Source organism: Carcharhinus amblyrhynchos, chromosome 5 (genome assembly GCF_965287045.1).
Source record: "Carcharhinus amblyrhynchos chromosome 5, sCarAmb.v2.hapA, whole genome shotgun sequence".
NCBI lineage: Eukaryota > Metazoa > Chordata > Chondrichthyes > Carcharhiniformes > Carcharhinidae > Carcharhinus > Carcharhinus amblyrhynchos.
In genome coordinates this window covers 105110847-105131486 of record NC_137328.1, presented here as the reverse complement: position 1 = coordinate 105131486, position 20640 = coordinate 105110847, and the positions used below count along the sequence as shown (strand labels likewise).

Genomic DNA, 20640 nt, shown 5'->3' with positions numbered 1-20640 from the left:
GATGATCAATGAACAGCACGGAAAAGCTTTTCCATCCTGCATTCAATGGTGGTATTACCCCACTGACTGTGCCTTCGGTTCCTACATGTGGGTAACCTCCACTTTCCAGGAGGAATAACTCTGCCATGACCACGGTGTCCAATTGGTTCACAATTCTTTCCGACAGTGGCTGACTTACCTCCAAGCAGCCTCTGAAGGAGTTGGGGAAAGCGGGAGAGGAGTTCCAACATCCCAGAATGCTTCCACACTCGAAAGTGAAAGTGGCAAAAGGGAAGAGGTGCTACCGGGAAGGTGCCAGAAATATATCCCCGCAGCCCGGAAAGGCTGCGATGCTGCGCCTGTGGGACTTGCTCCGAAGAGTCCTGTCAGCGAGCTTCCTCTTTTAGGCTTGTTCCCAGCCACCCTGCAGACGCTGTGAGGGTGCAGCCAGGGCAGAGCAGAGATTCAGGGAGACGAGGGACATGGACCAAGCTGTGACTCTCCTTGGGGTAAACTCAATGAGGGGCTGTTAGCGGAGAGGAAACTGACCCTGTGGTCCGGAGCAAACTCACCAGGACAGAGCTGGGCAGCCGCCTCCTGCCCATTTACTGATACTGCGAGGAAGGTGAGGCAGCTCAAGTCAACCAAAAAGGCCCATTGTATTGTGGTGTAAGCTTAACTTCCATTTTATCATTTTAACGTGTGTGCGCCTGGCTTTGATAAATTCACTCCCACCTCCGCCGGAGCACTGACTTTCTGCACAACTGGGTATTAACTTTAGCAGTAGGGGCAAACTCGTATCTGTGCCCAGTTTATAAAACTGTAAGAGCCATCAGCGTCCACAGTGATAGGAGATTTGTATCGAGGTGGATTTTACACATCCAGCTACAGCAGGGCGTCACAATAATATTAACAAATCCTCGTACAACAGGGTGGAATGTTATCTCTGTCACAACAGAAGCACACTGTCACTGTCACACTCTGCAGTTAGAAGAAAGAACTCGCATTTCATCTCATGTCCTCTGTGTCTTCAAAATGCTTCCAGAACACCTCCACCCTAATCAATTACTTTAGAAGGGTAGTCAGTGTTGTTTCGTGGGAAGCGACAACATGTTGTATTGACTGAGAGTGGCACGGTGGCAGGGTGATTAACACTGCTGCCTCACAACACCAGGGACCCAGGTTCGATTCACTGCCTGTGTGGAGTCTGCATGTTCTCCCCGTGCCTGCATGGGTTTCCTCTGGGTGCTCTGGCTTCCTCCCACAGTTCAAAACTTGTGCTGGTTAGGTGCATTGGCCATGCTTAATTTCCCCTCAGTGTATCCAAACAGAGTGTGGCGACTAGGGGATTTTCATAGTAACTTCATTGCAGGGTTAATGTAAGCCTACTTGTGACACTAAAAAATAGACTTAAAACTTATCTAACGCTGTTAACATTGTAAAATGTACGAGTTAATTTGCACACAGATAGTTTCCCTGACAGCCGAGAGGCACATGCTTAGGAAATCTGTCTCAGGCTGTAGGCTGAAGAATTTGTATGTTACTCGCCAGTGAGAACCAGTGAGTCCAGAGATGTTTCAGACAGGTAAAGTATGCAGTACAAACCTGATCTGAGTCCTTTAATGGAGTGGAGATGGGCGAAAGACAGGTGAGATGTACACAACTTCCCGAAAACGCTTGACAGCCAGAGACTATAGGAAAAGATTAAAGTTTTTATTTATTAGTCATGAGTAGGGTTTACATTAATACTGCAATGAAGTGAAATTCCACACTCTGGCACCTGTTCAGGTCAATGTACCTAACCAGCACGTCTTTCAGACTGTGGGAGGAAACCAGAGCACCCGGAGGAAACCCATGCAGACACAGGGGGAACATGCAAACTCCACACAGACCATGACCCAAGCCTGTTGAACCCAGGTCCCTGGTGCTGTGAGGCAACAGTGCTAGCCACTGTGTCACCGTGCTGCCCTGGGTGGCAGGGTCTGAGATCAGGGAATTTGGATCAAAGCCTGGTTAGTGGGAAGGGAACCGAGAATGGGAATTCAGGTTCAGCTCGAGCAGGTAGAAATGATTTCTGTTTTGAAACTACTTATATTCACTGATGAACAATGATTTAGATTTAGAACCAGAGTGACTGCAGAAAGTATTCAAAATGGGAAGCACAGTAAATCATGCTGAGAGCTGAAGACTGCCAGGGAATGTTGATAAGTTGCTGGAATAGGGAAAAGGGTTGAAGAAGGGAATCTTCATCATGAGATCTTCATTTCGAGTCCCATTGACTGTTAGCTTGAAACAAAAACAGAAATGCCAGAAAATCTCAGCAGGTCTGACAGTATCTGTGGAGAGAGAATAGAACTAAATAGAGATGACCCATTCTGACTTGAAATTTTGGCTCTAATTCTCTCTCCACAGATGCTGTCAGATCTGCTGAGAATTTCCAGTACTTTCTGTTCCCTACAATGCAGGAGGAGGCCGTTCAGTCTATCGAGCCTGTACCAAACTGCCAACAATCTCCCCCAACTGGGTGAGATTGGGTTATGGGGCTATCTCCATAACCCCAAATATTTTACCCACCAATCCCCCGACACTAAGGGGCAATTTACCATGGCCGATTAACCTAACCTGCACATCTTTGGACTGTGGGAGAAAACCGGAACACCTGAAGTAAACCCAAGCAGACATGGGGAGAACATGCAAACTCCATACAGACAGTGACCTGAGGCCGGAGTTGAACCCGGGTCTTTGGCTCTGTGAGGTTGCAGTGCTAACCACTGTGCCACCGTGGCACCCAATTTGCTTTTAATAGACAGTTTAATGCCTGTTAAGTATCCTTTTCAGAAATGGGTTTCCAATGGGGTATACAGGTCTCGACTATGCCCAGGAATCTTCAGTGCCTGCCGAAGATAGGGAGGTTTAGTAACTTGTCATATTCCTAGTCTGCTGCGTGCTGTATGATGCTGGATTATTTTGCTAGTCTGTTGTTACAGCCTCAATACACTGTTGATACCCTGTGTCTCAACTGGTTACCTTTCAGCACCTCTTTCAGAAAATATAGGAACCAAAACTGCTAATGTTGAAGAAGTGCACGCTGGCATTTTTACTTCGCAGGAACAGTTCACTTCCTCATACATTACACACTTGCTTCTCATGATGGCTGGCACGGTAGCACAGTGATTAGCACTGCTGCTTCACAGCTGCAGGCTCCTGGGTTCGATTCCCGACTCAGGTCGCTGTCTGTGTGGAGTTTGCACATTCTCCTCGTGTCTGCGTGGGTTTCCTCCGGGTGCTCCGGTTTCCTCCCACAGTCCAAAGACGTGCAGGTTAGGTTGATTGGTCATGCTAAAGAAATGTCCTTAGTATCTAGGGATGCATAGGTTAGAGGGGTTAGTGGGTATAATATGTAGGGATATGGGATTGTGTTCGGTGCAGACTCGATGGGCCGAAGGGCCTCTTTCTGCACTGTAGGGTTCTATGAATCTGTGAAATAGGCTTATATTCTCTGGAGTTTATTCAATGAGGGTGAAATCATTGAAACCAACACAATGCTGAAGAGGCTTGATAGGGTAGACGCTGAGAGATTGTTTCCATTGGTCAGAGAACCTGAAACACAGGGACAAAGTCTCAGGGTTAGGGGATCGATCGTTTGAGGCTGAGATGAAGAGAAATTTCTTCACTCAAAAGGTTGCGAATCTTTGGAATTCTCACCCATAGGATTGCGGATTCTCCAGGGTTACATACATATAAGGCTGGAATAGGCAAATTGTGAGCCCCCAGGGAATTACGGGAAGCACTTGGGAAAATGAAGTTGAATCCCCAGATCAGCCACAATCTTATTGAATGGTGAACTTGACTTGATGGGCAGGGTGCTCCTATTTCTTCTGTTCTTAAATCCCCTTAATATCCTCTTTCCCCTAGCTATTAGCACACTGTTGTTTCATGTATGAACCATTATAATCGACTTTTACATTGGACAAAATGAGGCAGTGCCTCATAGGTTATTTTAACCTATGATTGTAAATGCGCGATGGTATTATTTGAGTTTTATATTGGTCTATAAAATTTCATTTCCTAAAAGTTTGTACAATGATAATCCATTTTGTTTACCTGTCATAAACGCAATGCAAATACAATTTAAAATAAGAGACTGGAATGTTAATAATTGTGCATTTTTGTGTATGTTTTTTTATAGAATGAGATGCTAGAGATTTCACATCAAACAGGTGAAAATGTATTTCCAGGCCTTGAGTTTTGGATTTGCTATGTTATATCATGGTATCATGGCCTCTGTCAATCAATGTAGAATAAAGGGTCTGGTTGCTGACTGCAGTCACTTGAAGCTCTCTAACATCCCTTCGGACCTTCCTGTGAACATCACAGTACTAAATCTCTCCCACAACCAGCTGAGGGCTTTGCCGGCTTCGGTACTGTCTACATACAGCCAACTCCGAACGTTGAGTTCCGGATACAACGTCATCGCTAAAATCGATGAGAACCTATGCAAGGCTCTGCCATTTCTGCACGTTCTGGGACTGGAACACAACCAGTTATCTCACCTGTCTGTACGTTACTTCTCTTCCTGTAGCAGCCTGACTGAGCTCCACTTACAGTCCAACAGGATCAAGGAGATCACAGGTGATCCTTTCAAAAACCTTCAAGTAAGTGTTAGCACTTCTACCATTGGCTAAAGAAAAATTCAACAGTCAGAATATACAGGATGGCAGAGAATGATAAGAAGGTTAATCAGGAGAAAGAAATTAGAGTATGAAAGGAAGCTGGCTAGAAATGTAAAAACCGACAGCAAGGGGGGGAATTTCCTCTCCCATCCGCCACAAGAATCACTGTCCCTTGATTTCAGGCGGGATTTTCTGGTCTTGGGGCGAGGTGGCCGGAAAATCCCGCCCCAAGGGTTTCTACAGGTATTTGAACAGGAAAAGAGTAAGTAAAGTAAATGCTGGTGCTCTGGAGAGGGGCAATGGGGAATTAGTAGCAGAGAATAAGGAAATGGCAGATGAAATGAACAAATACTTTGCTTCTGTCCTCAGTATAGAGGATAGAAAATACATTTCGGTAATAACTGTGAATCAGCAGGTGGAGGGTAGGGAGGAACTTGGTGAATTTGGAATCACCAGGGAAGCGATACTGAACAAACTGGGGCGGAGCCACAGGCTGACAAGTATCCATGCCCTGTTGGATTTCATCTAAGAGTCTTAAAAATGGTGTCCAATGAGGTAATAGATGGGTTGGTGTTAATTTTCCAAAATTCACAAGATTCGGGAAAGGTTCCATCAGACTGTAAAATAGCAAATATAACCTCTGCATTGAAGAAGGGAAAGTGGCAGAAAACCACAGGGCAGTAAACGTGATGTCCGTCATGGAGAAGGTTTTCGAACCAATCATTACGGGGGAGATAGCTGGGCACTTGGAGAAACTACAGTAATTGGGAAGAGTCAGCAAGGAGAAATTTTGTTTAACCGATTTATTCGAGTTCTTTGAAGGAGCAACACCTGCTGTGGATAAAAGAGAGCCTGTAAATGTACTATATTTGGATTTTTAAAAGGCAATTGGTAAGGTGCCACATCAAAGTTTATTGCAGAAAAATAAAAACTCATGTCATAGAGAATATTGGCCTGGATAGAAGATTGACTGGCTGGCAGAAAACAAGGAGTATGCATAAATGAGTCTTTTTCTGACTGAGAGCATGTGATAGTCGAGTCCCACAGGATCTGTATTGGGACCTCAACTTTTTACAATTTACATTGATAACTTAGATATGAAGAGGATACATGGAGGTTGCAGAAAGAGGCCATTCAGACCATCAAGCCTGCACCAAGTCTCTAAAAGAGTATCCCACCCAGGCCGCCTCCCCTCCCCCACCCTCTGCCCACAGTGCCCCATCCTATAACCCCACACAATTACCACATTTACCATGGCTAAACAAATATAGATAAGCGCGTGGGTAAAAATCTGACAGATGGAGTATAATATGGCAAAGTATGAAGTGGTTCACTTTGGCAGGAAGAATAAAGACAGAGCATTACTGAAGTGGAGAATGACTGCAGAATTCTGTGGTGCAGAGGGATCTAGCTGTTCTTATGCAGGAGTTACAATCAGTTAGTATACAAAAGCAGCATATAATCAAATGGCTAATGGAATGTTAACTTTTATTGCAAGAGGAATTGAACATAAAAGTAAGGATATTATCCTCCAGTTATACAAAGCATTGGTGAGATCACATCTCAAATACCATGTGCAGTTTTGGTTTCCTTCCTTAACAGGCTGATTCTTGATCATTTGGTTGAATATAGCTGGCAGGCTGCCAATTCTGATGCATGCCAGTATTATGGGGCTGAACTCAGAAATGGGTGCCACTTATGGGCACCCACCCAATTTTAAGTGCTCCCCCACCCCTGCTGAAAACAGGCGGGGTGAGGAAATGTAAAAAGCACCCTTATGTAATCCTTTTGTGTTGAACTGATTCAGCATATTCCTTTGTGAGTTTATTAAGCGTGATACCTTGCATGGTGTGACAACCTCAGTAATACAATCTCAGATCGTAATCTCTATCCACATTTTGATTTTCTGTTTGTTTGTTTTTTCCACTCGTTTCTCTTTACTTCTGTGGGCAGCATGGTGGCACAGTGGTTAGCACTGCTGCCTCACAGTGCCAGGGACCCAGGTTCAATTCCAGCTTGGGTCACTGTCTATGCGGAGTCTGTACGTTTTCCCTGTGTCTGTGTGGGTTTTCTCCGGGTACTCTGGTTTCCTCCTATAGTCTTAAAGACGTACTGGTCAGGTGCATTGACCCAAACAGGAGCCAGAGTGTGGCGACTAGGGAAATTTCTTGCAAATTTTATTGCAGTGTTAATGTAAGCCTTACTTGTGACTAATAAAGAAACTTTGCTTTATTTTTACTTTCCCGGACAGCAGCCGTTCAGGATCCTGCCGTTCACACCTCCTCTGGACACATCTCTTGTTTCTTTACTTACCCCATTACCACTCCCTTTGACCATGCACCGTAAAACGTTGTCTCATTCAACTTTTTCTGCTTTCACATATCACAGATATTTCCTTTTATACCATTTCCCTCCTTTATTTTACTCAAAACTAATTTCTAACTTCACCCAGTTCTGATGAAAGGAAACATTTACTCTATCTCTCCTTCTGTCTCTCATCGTCTTTTCTCCAGAGATGCTGCCAGACCTGCTGAACCTTTCCAGCATTTTGTGTATTCCGGTTGTAAATTGCCTTTTTTTTGGCTCAATCTATTGTAAGTGCGATGCAGAAATATGTAATTACAGTGCATAAAACACACAATCAATGCATTAATTTATAACATAGCTCGTGATATTACTCATGGTTAGTTAGAAAATATGTCAATGATATCAAGAACATTATATCATTTCATTCATAATGGTTTTATTTTTCCTTTAGCTGAATGACAATCTTCACCAATCCTTCTCAGTCCTGCTGGATCTCAGGATACCTCATCCCATACTTATTCATTCTTGGATCCCAAGTTTCCTCTTGGATTTTTACCAATGCCCAGGCCTTATTCCGAACTCTCCTTGATCCTAGAACTATTTCCAATGCTCCTAAACCATGACAGATCCCTCTGGTGTGCCCCCAGATCCTTGTTGCTGAGATTGGCTCTTCCACCAAATTGAACCTTTGACCCTGTTGCTCTGTGGTACTCAGCTACATATTAGATCAGCCTATAAAACACAGGTTCCTCCATTTTGACAGGGAGTCTTAGCTTTAGGGTGGTGATGAGAAGATGATGCAGACTTGGGTAGTCCGCGATAAACGCATGCTGCTGGCTGAGCGTGCAGTGTACTGCCTTGCAGGCTCTGAATTGAGTAAAAAAAAATCATCTTTTTAAATTCATTTGTAGGTCATGGGCATCACTGGCTGGCCAGCATTTATTGCCCATCAGGTGCCTGAGGGCAGTTGAGAGTCAACCACATTGCTGTGGCTCTGGACTCACATGTAGGCCAGACCAGGTAAAATGGCAGATTTCCTTACCTAAAGGGCATCAGTGAATCGGACGGGTTTTTTCCAACAATTGACAACAGTTTCATGATCATCAGTAGATTCTTAATTCTAGATTTTGCTTTTGAATTCAAATTCCACTATCTGCTGTGGAGGGATTTGAACTCGGATCCCCAGTGTATCAGCTGAGTTTCTGGATTAATAGTCTGGCGATAGTACTCTAGGTCATTGCACCCCCCACCCCCGCCCCCCTTCCCCTCCCCAGCAGTAACCAAATTGAGGAGTTGCAGTAATGGTCAAAGCACTGGGTGTGCTCCTGATGCAAATCCTTGTTAAGATTATCCAGAAATTTATTTTAAATAGTCGTAATATTGTTGGGCAGCTGCTTCCCCCCACCCCACCAGGCATGATAGCATTATCGAAGGCTGGAGATGGTGTGGGTACTTGGTGTGTACTGATGTCCTCATTCAGGGAAAAGGAAAGATTTGTATTGTAGCACCTCATCACATCACTCAGAAACACCCCAAAGCATTTTGCATGCATTGAATTAGCCTGAATTACATCCACAATTATTGGGCAGGGAAAGGAACGGACAAATACAGTTAAATCATTGTAATAATCTGCAGTTAATTGATAGTTTTTATCTCACAATGTTCTGCTCCAAACATGCAGGTCACGCAAAGAGTCTTATATTGCAATTGTTGTTTTGTCACTATGTAGATATTACACTTCCATCTGCTGACAATAAGTGGGAACTGCAATACCCAGGGTGTTGCAGTTTCTACTTGTAGCCACTTGGTGGGGCTGTAGACTTGCCTAGGCTTGAGAAAACTAAATCTAATTAGCTTTTAAAAGTTTATTTGTTCGTATCACAAGTAGGCTTACGTTAACATTGCAATGCGGTTACTGTGAAAATTCCCTAATCCGGCTTCGATTCCCAGCTTGGGTCACTGTGGAGTTTGCGTGGGTTTCCTCCAGGTGTTCCAGTTTCCTCCCACAGTCTGAAAGACATGTCAGGTGCTAAGTTCTCCCTCAGTGTGTCCGAACAGGCGCCAGAGTGTGGTGACTAGGGGATTTTCACAGTAACTTCATTGCAGTGTTAATGTAAGCCTACTTGTGACACTAATAAATAAACTTTAAACATGATGACTGTTTTGTACACTGAGTGAGAATTTAGCATGGCCAATATATGTACCCAGCATGTTTTTTGGATTTTGGCAAAAAAATTGGAGCACTCAGAGAAAACCCATGCAGACACAGGCAGAATGTGCAGACTCTGCACAGACAGTGACCCAAGCTGGGAATTGAACCAAGGTCCCTGGCGCTGTGAGGCAGCAGTGCTAATCACTGTGCTACCTGCTAAACATATGATTTATTAATTTTATGTTCAGGAAAACTATTTGTCAGGTTTTAACATTAAATTATTGGCAAATATAAAGTCGCAGTGTGTTGAAAATTAGAAAGTGAAAACTTTAAATGTTGGAACTTTCAAAAAGTCAATCTGCTGCAAATGCTTTGTCTCATGGGTCAGACCAGTTGATGTTACTGCAAAATAGCAGACTATCAACTGGGATCAGAACAGGAAATAAACATGAGGAATTATCAGTAAAATTTTCTGGCATTTTACAGGATAAAAAGAGACGGTTCAAAATAAGTAACAAGTGGAAAATGTGATTAGCAGGGGCAAGGAGGGGGTAAATCTGAAAAGAAGATGGTTGAAGCTGCAAAATGGAGCGCAGTCTAGTGACCCAAACTTTAATACAACAGAAGACTAATTCTGAAAGATGAGAAAAAAAAAGTGGGGAAGGGGAAGACAAATGAGGTGACAAGCTGGGAATCCTCCCTCCCAGTTTATTAACATGACTTTTGACAGTCCAAGTGAAGCCTAATCTTCAGCCACTGAGGAAAGCCAGGAAATTCTGAGGCAGGCGGCAAGACCTGGGTTCGATCCCTAGCTTGGATCACTTGTCTGTGCGGAGTCTGCACGTTCTCCCCGTTAAGAAGTCTCACAACACCAGGTTGAAGTCCAATAGATTTATTTGGTAGCAAATGCCACTAGCTTTCAGAGCACTGCTCCTTCATCAGGTGAGTGGGAGTTCTGTTCTCCCACTAGGTGCATTGACCCAAACAGGTGCCAGAGTGTGGCGATAAGGGGAATTCACAGTAACTTCATTGCAGTGGTAATGTAAACCTTGTGACCAACAAATAAACTTTAAATTTACTGCGAGGTAGGTCCATTCAACAGTCTGCTGGCACCTGGGAAGAAGCTGTTCTTGAGTTGGCTCTAACTTGATTGTGCTTTTCTGTTTTTTAAGGACTTGAAGGTCCTGGATGTGTCTCACAACAAACTGGTTTCTGGTAAACTGGGCACTCAGCCACAGTTGCTAAGCCTGCAGAGATTGGCACTATCTGCAAACAAAATCACACAGCTGAAGAACGATGATTTTAGCTTTCTCAAGAACACCACATTGGAGCAGCTCGATTTGTCATCCAACAAGCTAACTGAGGTAATGATGTTTTTGTGCTGGGGAGTCAGCCCATGGCTACACTCTCCACTAGATTAATTTAAGGAATGAGGTAGGCGCGTACAAACTATGTGCCAGCCCAATGGAAACTGCCACATTTCAGAGTCACCAGCTTGTGCGCCCTGGTCAGGGGAGAGAAACAGAGATGAAGATTTGCAGCTTGCAGGTGCAGCAGGTGGTCAGGAAGGCGAATGGGATGCTGGCCTTCATAGCGAGGGGGATTGAATATAAAAGTAGGGAGGTCTTGCTGCAGCTGTATAGGGCATTGGTGAGGCCGCAGCTGGAGTACTGTGTGCAGTTTTGGGCGCCGCACCTGCGCAAGGATATTTTGGCCCTGGAGGGAGTGCAGAGGAGGTTTACTAGGCTGATACCGGAGTTGAGGGGATTGAGCTATGAGGAGAGGCTGAATAAACTGGGCTTGTACTCGTTAGAGTTTAGAAGAATGAGGGGAGATCTCATTGAGACGTATAAGATGATGAATGGGATGGATAGGATAGAGGTGGAGAGACTCTTCCCGCTCAAAAAAGACAGTAGGACTAGGGGGCACAGCCTCAAGATAAAGGGGAGGCGGTTTAGAACGGAGTTGAGGAGGAACTTCTTCACTCAAAGGGTGGTGAATCTCTGGAATTCTCTGCCCGTTGAAGTGGTGGAGGCTGCCTCGCTAAATATTTTTAAGAAGCGGGTTGATGGGTTCTTGATAAGAGAGGGGATTAAGGGTTATGGGGAGAGGGCAGGAAAGTGGAACTGAGCCACAACAGATCAGCCATGATCTTATTGAATGGCGGGGCAGGCTCGAAGGGCTAGATGGCCTACTCCTGCTCCTATTTCTTATGTTCTTATGTTCTTATGTTCTTACTGTGTGCAGTTTTGGGCGCCGCACCTGCACAAGGATATTTTGGCCCTGGAGGGAGTGCAGAGGAGGTTTACTAGGCTGATACCGGAGTTGAGGGGGTTGAGCTATGAGGAGAGGCTGAATAAACTAGGCTTGTACTCGCTAGAGTTTAGAAGAATGAGGGGAGATCTCATTGAGACGTATAAGATGATGAATGGGATGGATAGGATAGAGGTGGAGAGACTCTTACCGCTCAAAAAAGACAGTAGGACTAGGGGGCACAGCCTCAAGATAAAGGGGAGGCGGTTTAGAACGGAGTTGAGGAGGAACTTCTTCACTCAAAGGGTGGTGAATCTCTGGAATTCTCTGCCCGTTGAAGTGGTGGAGGCTGCCTCGCTAAATATTTTTAAGAAGCGGGTTGATGGGTTCTTGATAAGAGAGGGGATTAAGGGTTATGGGGAGAGGGCGGGAAAGTGGAACTGAGCCACAACAGATCAGCCATGATCTTATTGAATGGCGGGGCAGGCTCGAAGGGCTGGATGGCCTACTCCTGCTCCTATTTCTTATGTTCTTATGTTCTTAAGATTTTGATCCTGCTTTTGTCAAAGTGGTTAGCCCTATTGCAAAGACAGAGGGGTCGAATGTGAGTTTGTTTGATAACAGATTTATAGGGGTAAGAGATGGTGCTGGAGGAGAGAGAACTGTTAACAACATTGGCTAAGAAAAATGCTCAAACAGGAGACGCTGCCAGAGAGAGCGGCACGGTGGCACAGTGGTTAGCACTGCTGCCTCACAGCGCCAGCGACCCAGGTTCAATTCCAGCCTTGGATCACTGTCTGTATGTTCTCCTCGTGTCTGTCTGGGTTTCCTCTGGATGCTCCGGTTTCCTCCCACATACCAAAGGTGGATTGGCCACACTTAATTGCCAGGAAGATTAGCAGGGTAAATATGTGGGAGTTACAGGGATAGAGCTTGGGTAGAACTGGTTCAATGGGCTGAATGATCTCCTTCTGCTCTGTAGGGATTTATAATGTTTGATAGAAATTCTGAAGAAAGAAGCAAACAGTCTCCAGTAACTGAGGGAATAAGAATGAGAGGCAAGATACACAAGAGATTTAGAGAGTAGAAAAGGCTTCCTTGCGGTGAGAATTGTGAGGCTGAGGAATTCATTTCCAGGGTTAATGGTTGAATCAGACGCTGTGAGCACATTCAGGAATGGATAAGTAGATTAAGAGTAAAAAGGTTACGGGAGCAGAATAGATAAGTGCGATTGGATTATTTACCTTGATCTGAACAAACAATCAATTAGAGCCATAACAAAAGGGCAATGGAGGGAATATGGAAAGGAATTGTCAATAAAGTGGCCTGGAATATCGTAAAAGAAAAAGGAGGAAATAGGTGTAAAGATACAGAAAAGCAGAGAACATGAACAGTAGGAGCAAGGAGGAGGTAAATCTGAACCAAAAGCAGAAGAGGCTGGTAAAATGGAGTGCAGGCCGGCAACCTTAAAAAATAGATTAATACTTCAGCATAGAAAATTGGGAAGGAGAAGTTTATTTATTAGCGTCACAAGTAGGCTTACATTAACACTGCAATGAAGTTACTGTGAAAATCTCCCAATCGCCACACTCTGGTACCTGTTCAGGTATGCTGAGGGAGAATTTAGCACAGCCAATGCATCTAACCAATACAAATTTCAGACTGTGGGAGGAAACCCATACAGACACGGAGAGAACATGCAGTCTCCACACAGGCAGTGACCGAAGCTGGGAATCAAACAGGCAATGTGTGGCAGCAGTGCTAACCACTGGGCCACTGTGCCATCCCAAAAGCTGGTAAAAGCTGACACAGACTGATTGGGCTGAAAGTCATTGCATCCCTACAGAAAGAAGCTTACAGCCCATCGAGTCTGTACCAACCACAATCCCACCCAGGCCCTATTTCCACAATCCCGTGCATTTACACTGCTAATCCCTCTGACACTAGGGTTAATTTAGCATGATCAATCAATTTAACCCACACACCTCTGGACTGTGGGAGGAAACCTGAGCACCTGGAGGAAACCCATGCAGACATGGGGATAAAGTGCAAATTCCCACACAGATAGCGATCTGCACTATAGGATTCTGGAAGATGGTGACCTTTGCACCCTGCTCTCACCTCTGCAGTGCTGCCACTTTCTGATGAGTCAGGTCCAGAAGGTGTGCTGCTGCAGGTTACACTATGTGACATGGAAACCTGTAGCCAAACATGTATTTAACCCCCTTTCTGGCCTGCCCCGATCTCCAGACCCCTCGCAACTGATAGCTATGACCCCCCAACCCCTGCAGTCCCGACTCCACCCCATGCAGTGCCGCCCCCCCAACCCCGCCACCCAAGCAGGCTGACTGCCTCCACTCCCCCAGCTGACCCCCGAAATGGCCTCCTTCTGCACTGTAGGATTCTATCATTCTAAGCCTCAGGGTAGAGTACTTAAAAGTTAACTTTGGTAGCTGATATGGCTGGCATGATAAAACAGAAAGTTACCTTAGGGAGAATAGCTGACAATTACTCATTGTAACTAATTATGCTGAAAATTCAATATCGCCTACTGTTTCTTAGCCTGTGCTTTTCACAGGAATCTGAAGTTACAAAATCCAAACACTAATTTCAACATAAAAATGACATATTGCCTACGTGGTCTATACATACACAATATCCAATTCTGAACTAATTAACACTCATCAATTCCTGTTGAGTAATTTTCAAGCAGTAACGCCTCGAGCTGAGTGATATTTGTGAATTAACAGTATTAGGTTTCTGATTTCTCTCTATTTTGGAATCTCAGTGTTGTTGACAAGCCCCTTTCTTCAATTGCTGCAGTCCATGTGGTGTAGGTATACCCACAGTGATGTTCTGGAGGGAGTTCCAGGATCTTGACCCAGCGACAATGAAAGAACCACAATATATTTCCAAGTCAGGATGAAGGGGAATCTGCAGGTGGTGGTGTTCCCAGGCATCTGCTGCCGTTGCCCTTCCCGTTGGTAACAGCCATGAATTTAGAAGGTCCTGTCAAAGGAGGTTTCGCAAGTTTCTGCGCTGCCTCTTGTACCTGGTACACACTGCTGCCACTGGGCATGTGTTACGGAAAGTGAATGTTAATTGTAGTAGATGGAGTGCCGTTGAGTGTCTTTGAACTGGATGGAGTTTAGAAGGATGAGGGGGGATCTCATTGAAACTTACAGAATAATGAAAGGTCCAGATGGTGTAGACGTGGGGAAGGTGTTTCCAGCAGCAATAAGACTAGGATCCGAGGGCACAGCCTCAAAGTAATGGGACAACCCTTCAGAACTGAGATGAGGAGGAATTTCTTCAGCCAGAGGGTGGTAAATCTGTGGAATTCGTTGTTACAGAGGGCTGTGGAGGCCAGGTCATTGAGTATATTGAAGACAGAGATAGGTTATGGGGAAAAGGAAAAAAATCTGGATGAGAAACTTATCAGCTGTGATTGAACGGCAGACCATACCCAATGGGTCAAATGGCCTAACTCTGCTCTTATATTTAATAGTCTTATGGATGGTGTTGAAATTCTTGAGTGTTGTTGGAGCTGCACTCATCCAGCCAAGTGGAGAATATTCCAACACACTGCTGACTTGTGTCTTGTAGATGACGGATAGATTTGAGGATTCAGGAGGTGACTTACTGACCACAGAATTTCCAGTCTCTGACCAGCCCTTGTAACCATAGTATTTATGTGGCTGGACCAATTCAGTTTAGGATCAATGGTAATCCCCAGGTTGTTTGTAGTGGAGGGGTTACTATTCCTCCCTAATAAAATATCCAAATTTAAATTATTGGCTTTGAAAAATTGCTTAGGATAGAGAACTGTATCATTATTTAAAATGATCTGCTAGGGGAATGTAAATTTCTATACATTAATATATGTTTGTACATAGTTGTGTTTTATGATGTTACTCAGGCAAAGCAATAAATTTGAGATTTTTCAGTGTGATGAGGTACTATATAAATAGAAATATTTGTATTCTTATTACTCAAAACTACGCCAGTAGAAGGTTGCTCAGAGGCCTACAGTTTAAAGGAGATGTCCGAGGCAAGTTTTTTACACAGAGGGTGGTGGGTGCCTGGAACTCACTGCCCGGGAGGTAGTGGAAGTAGATACAATAAAGACTTCTAAGGGGCTTCTGGACAAATACATGAATAGGATGAGAATAGGGATATGGTCCCCGGAAGAGTAGGGGGTTTTAATTCAGTCAGGCATCATGGTGGGTGCAGGCTTGGAGGGACGAAGGGCCTGTTTCCGTGCTGTAATTTTCTTTGTTCTCAGAAATAAACAACGTATTTCCTTGCTCTTTTCCAGATTGACCGTCATTGTTTCAACCAAATCGGAAGCTTACACGCTCTAATTATGGACGATATTCTCCTCCGTCCAAATACCACTGAGCAGCTCTGTCAAGCATTGTCAGAGACTGACATCGTTGAGCTTTCTTTGAGGAACACACACGTGAAAGTACAGAACACTACTTTTCTCGGACTAAGCAAAACAAACCTGACATCCCTGGATCTGTCCAACAACAGGTTAACTTCGCTGCAGGATAATTCGTTTGAGTGGTTGCATAACTTAGAGTACCTGCACCTTGAGAACAACAGCCTCGGTCATATCACCCGCAAAACATTTGCTGGACTGGGAAATTTAAAGTGGCTGAATTTGAAAAAAGGCCTCAAGGGGCAGAACGTCCGGATTGAAGCAGAATCTCTCATTGACGATTACTCATTTCAGGAGCTGAAAAACCTGGTGCAACTCAATCTGGAGGATAACAGTATAGCAGGCATAAGGGCACATACATTCTCTGGCCTGACCAGTCTGCAATATCTTAGCCTGTACAACTGCCTGGTCGACTTAAAAATCATCAGTAATGAAACTTTCGTCTCTCTTGCCGAGTCTCCCCTTGTCAGTCTCAATCTGACAAAAACAAAAATTTCCAAGCTACATGGCGGTGCCTTCTCCTGGTTCAAGAACCTGAAAAGACTGGACATAGGTCTCAACTCCATTGCTCAGACCTTGACGGGAGAGGAATTCCGGGGTCTCGGTGAGATCGAGGCAATATACCTGTCGTACAACACAAAGTTGGTTTTGACCCCAACATCTTTTGTTCACGTCCCTTCCATGAAAACCTTGATGCTGAGCAAGTCAAATATCGTCTCGCTGAACTTTCAACTCTCGCCATTTGACCCGCTTCGCAACCTCACGGTCCTTGACCTTAGCAACAATAATTTAGCCAATCTGGATAAAGATGTCTTCCGGGAGCTCCAGCAGCTTCGGGTTTTGAAATTGCAACACAATAACTTGGCACGGCTCTGGAAGAGTGTTAACCCTGGTGGTCCGGTTCTTTACCTAAACAGAATGAAGGAGCTCCAGATACTTGATATGCAAACCAATGGGTTGGACGAGCTCCCGGAGAAGGCGTTTCAAGGACTGTATAAACTCAGTGAATTAGATTTAAGCTTGAACAACTTAAATTATCTTCCAGATGTTGTTTTTAATGACTTGCGATCTCTCAAGTTACTACATCTGCAGAAAAATCTGATCACTTCTGTCGAGAAAGGTGTTTTTAGCCAAGTATTTAATAACCTAATGGGTCTCGACATGGGATTGAACCCTTTTGACTGCACTTGTGAAAGTATTTCCTGGTTTGTTACCTGGCTTAATAAGACCAACAGCAGTGTTCCTAACTTAAACAGTCAATACATTTGCAACACCCCACCAAGTTACCACAACCGAACAGTCGTGGCTTTTGATGTATCTCCCTGCAAAGACGTCGCCCCTTTTGAGGGTGCATTCATAATCAGTAGCAGCATGATACTTGGCTTCATATTCACTGTGCTTCTGGTTCAGTTTCAGGGGTGGAGGTTCGAATTCTACTGGAATGTTTCTGTCAACCGGGTATTTGGCTTTAAGGAGATAGACCATCAGGAAGTTCAATTTGAGTACGATGCTTACATTATTCATGCCAGGAATGACGCTGACTGGGTCAACGACAATTTATTGCCCTTGGAGCAACATGACCAAACTGTGTTCCAGTTTTGTTTGGAAGAAAGGGACTCCGAGGTCGGGATTTCTGAGCTGGAATCCATTGTGAACAGTATAAGCCAGAGTAGAAAAATCATCTTTGTCGTGACTCACGAGCTTTTAAAGGATCCCTGGTGCAGAAGGTATGCTCACTTCCATTATGTATTTACAAAGTATTCACAGGGCCAAAACAGACTGACATGTCTTTGCTTTTATCTACACTCTACACGGGCCATCTCCCATCCACTGACACTGGCTGCCTGACAGTGATTTTCATTGCCCTGGCCCCTTAACAGGAGGGCAAACGTTCACCGGGTTAACATGCAAATTGTGCCGGGTCAGGAGAAATATCCATGCCCTACATCATATGTTGCTTTTCTGATTGCAGGTTCAAAGTGCATCAAGCCATGCAGCAAGCTATTCAACAAAGCCGCGATGCAATCATTTTGATATTTTTACAAGACATCCCTGATTATAAATTACACCAGATGCTCTGCCTCCGAAGAGGAATGTTCAAGTCACACTGCATTCTGTCCTGGCCTGTGCACAATGAGCGGATACCTGCTTTTCACCAAAAGCTTAAGGTTGCGCTTGGTTCAAGTAATCAAGTCCAGTAACTTTTGAGAAATGCAATAAACACTTTTGAGTCTAATGCATAGGGTAAAAAAAGGGTTACTTTGGGGCAAATATTAGAAACAGAAGTTTGAACAGAATCATAGAATACTCTCCTTCTGCAGCTATTCAGCTCTTCAGACCTGTACTCTCCCTTTGCAAAAATAACTCACCAAGTGCCACTCTCTCAACATTGCCTCCTAGCTGTGCAAATCTTTCGTCTTCCGAACATGATCCATTTCTCCTTTGAATGTTGCGTTGAACCTGCTGTCATCACACTCTCAGCAGTATAATCCAGACCCTAACCCCTCACTCTGTAAAAAACCTTCCGCAATGTCACTTCTTTTGTCAATCACTTTAAATCGGTCCTGACAACACCCTCTTAAATCTCCTCTGTACCCTCTCTAATGCAATTACAACCTTTCTGTAATAAGATGACCATAAGTGCACGGAAATATTCGAGTTGTGATCTAAGTAATGTTTTGTATGTTTCTGGCATAATCCAACCACTCATACATTCTATGCCTCATCTAATAAAGGATTCCATGCCTTAACCATCTTATTGACCTCTCCTGCTATCTTCTATGATCTATAGACACTTATTCAAGGGTCTTTCACTTCTTCCACCTCTCAGTACCGTCTCACTTATTATGTAATTCTTTACATTGGTTGACCTCTCCAAGTGCTATTACCTCACATTTCTCTGGGCTTATTTCCTAGAACATAGAACACTACAGCACAAACAGGCCCTTCGGCCCACGAGTTGCGCCGATCACATCAACACCTACCAATCTATAGACCTATCTATAACCCCCAATCCCATTAAACCCCATATACTCATCCAGAAGTCTTTTAAAAGACCCCAGCGAGTTTGCCTCCACCACCACTGACGGCAGCCAATTCCATTCACTCACCACCCTCTGAGTGAAAAACTTACCCCTAACATCACTTCTGTACTTTCCTCCCCGCACCTTCAATCTGTGTCCTCTCGTAGCGACCATTTCAACCCGGGGAAATAGCCTCTGAGAATCCACCCTATCTATTCCTCTCAACATTTTATAAACTTCTATCAGGTCGCCTCTCAACCTTCGTCTCTCCAGGGAAAAGATTCCCAGCTCCCTCAACCTAACTTCATAAGGCATGCCTCCCAGTCCAGGCAACATCCTTGTAAATCTCCTCTGTACCCTTTCAATAGCTTCTACGTCTTTCCTATAGTGAGGCGACCAGAACTGCGCACAGTGCGACCAGAACTGCGCAATTTCCATGTTACTTTTCTCCCAACTTGACCAATCCATTGATACCTTCCTGCAATCTGGAAGAATCCTCCTCCACATCAACCACACAGCTGATTTTTGTATTGTCTACAAACTTCTTGATCATTCCTACCACATTTACATTCAGGTCATTAATCTATATATATGTATATCACAAAAAGCAGGGGACCCCATACTAAGCCTCATGGAACCGCACTGGAAACAGCTTTTCAGAATCAAGCACCCATCAGCAATTACCCTGTGTTTCCTGTAAGAAGTCTCACAACACCAGGTTAAAGTCCAACAGGTTCATTTGGTATCACAAGCTTTCAGAGCACAGCTCCTTCATCAGATGAGTGATCTGAAAGCTCGTGCTACCAGATAAGCCTGTTGGATTTTAATCTAGTGTTGTGAGATTTCTTACTGGGTCCATCCCAGTCCAATACCAGCATCTCTACATCATGGCCTTTGTTTCCTGCCACTGGGCTAATTTTATATCTAGCTTTCTGCATTCTCCTAGATCCCATGGATCCATGAATCACAAGGTGGTAAAGGCTTAGAGTAAGAGTGCTAGGAGAGATTCTTTTGACCTGGAGGGTGTTTAGGATATGGGACTCACTGCCTGAAAGTATAGTGGAGACAGAAATCTTCAAAACATTTAAAAGGTACTTGGATATGTATTTTGAAACGCTGTAACCTGCAAGGCCACAGATGAGATGCTGGAAAGTGGGGTTTGACATGGCCGTTGAAGGCACAAATGAATGGCCTCTTCCTACGCTGTAAATTTTTATAATTCTGACTCAAATCCCTTTTACAAACTCAGTAATGAATTTTGAATTGCTATTATGTCATGTTTGGCAATACAGCAGTAAAAAAAGTGTGCAAAAAATTATTCTGTTGCCTAAGTGTTCTGGGGAATAATTAAGCAGGTTGATTGTTTATGGTACGAAGACAAATCTCCTTATCTGGACTTTTATCGGGCAATTATCGGTTATGGGGAGGTGGTGGCATCATGGCGTTGTCACTAGGCTAGCATTTCAGGGATCCAGGCTAACGCTTGGAGGAAATGGGTTCAAATCTCACTATGGCAGCTGGTGGAATTTAAACTCAATTCACAAAATCTGGAATATAAAGATACGCACTGGTCCTGCTGTAGTGAACAAAGATTTGGCTGAGTGCCAAATTCTCCGTCCTCATTGGCAATGGCGACGGGATGTGAATGGCCGGAGTATTCCAGCGGAATGTTTCACTTTGTAAATAAATGTAAAGCTGAGTAAAGATTGAGCTCTGGTCTCCACCCACTTTAACTACTGCCAGGAGTTTTAATATCCAAGGTGGGAACAGGAGAGGTTGTTGAAGGAACCAAAGGTGGAGGTCCATATA

The 20640-nt window shown here is 44.2% G+C and overlaps 1 protein-coding gene across 2 annotated transcripts; it reads left to right on the top strand.

Moving 5' to 3' along the window:
• The first annotated feature begins 230 nt into the window (after positions 1-230).
• tlr3 (toll-like receptor 3) lies at positions 231-18793 on the top strand. Of its 2 annotated transcripts, none has more exons than XM_080189382.1 (5): positions 231-604; positions 4169-4634; positions 10284-10475; positions 15683-17535; positions 17781-18793. In XM_080189382.1, the coding sequence occupies exons 2-5, from the start codon at positions 4206-4208 to the stop codon at positions 18007-18009; spliced, it is 2703 nt and encodes a 900-aa protein (XP_080045508.1). In that variant the 5' UTR covers positions 231-604; positions 4169-4205; the 3' UTR covers positions 18010-18793. The 2 variants fall into 2 exon arrangements, with proteins under 2 accessions (XP_080045508.1, XP_080045507.1); XM_080189381.1 differs by having other exon boundaries at positions 231-648.
• The last annotated feature ends 1847 nt before the right edge of the window (positions 18794-20640 follow it).

Bases quoted from the DNA above. Each gene is read 5' to 3' on its own strand.
- tlr3 (XM_080189382.1), top strand. From the start codon at position 4,206: ATGTATTTCCAGGCCTTGAGTTTTGGATTTGCTATGTTATATCATGGT. The intron at 10,476-15,682 runs GTAATGATGTTT...GCTCTTTTCCAG, and splicing joins CATCCAACAAGCTAACTGAG to ATTGACCGTCATTGTTTCAA. The intron at 17,536-17,780 runs GTATGCTCACTT...TTCTGATTGCAG, and splicing joins AAGGATCCCTGGTGCAGAAG to GTTCAAAGTGCATCAAGCCA.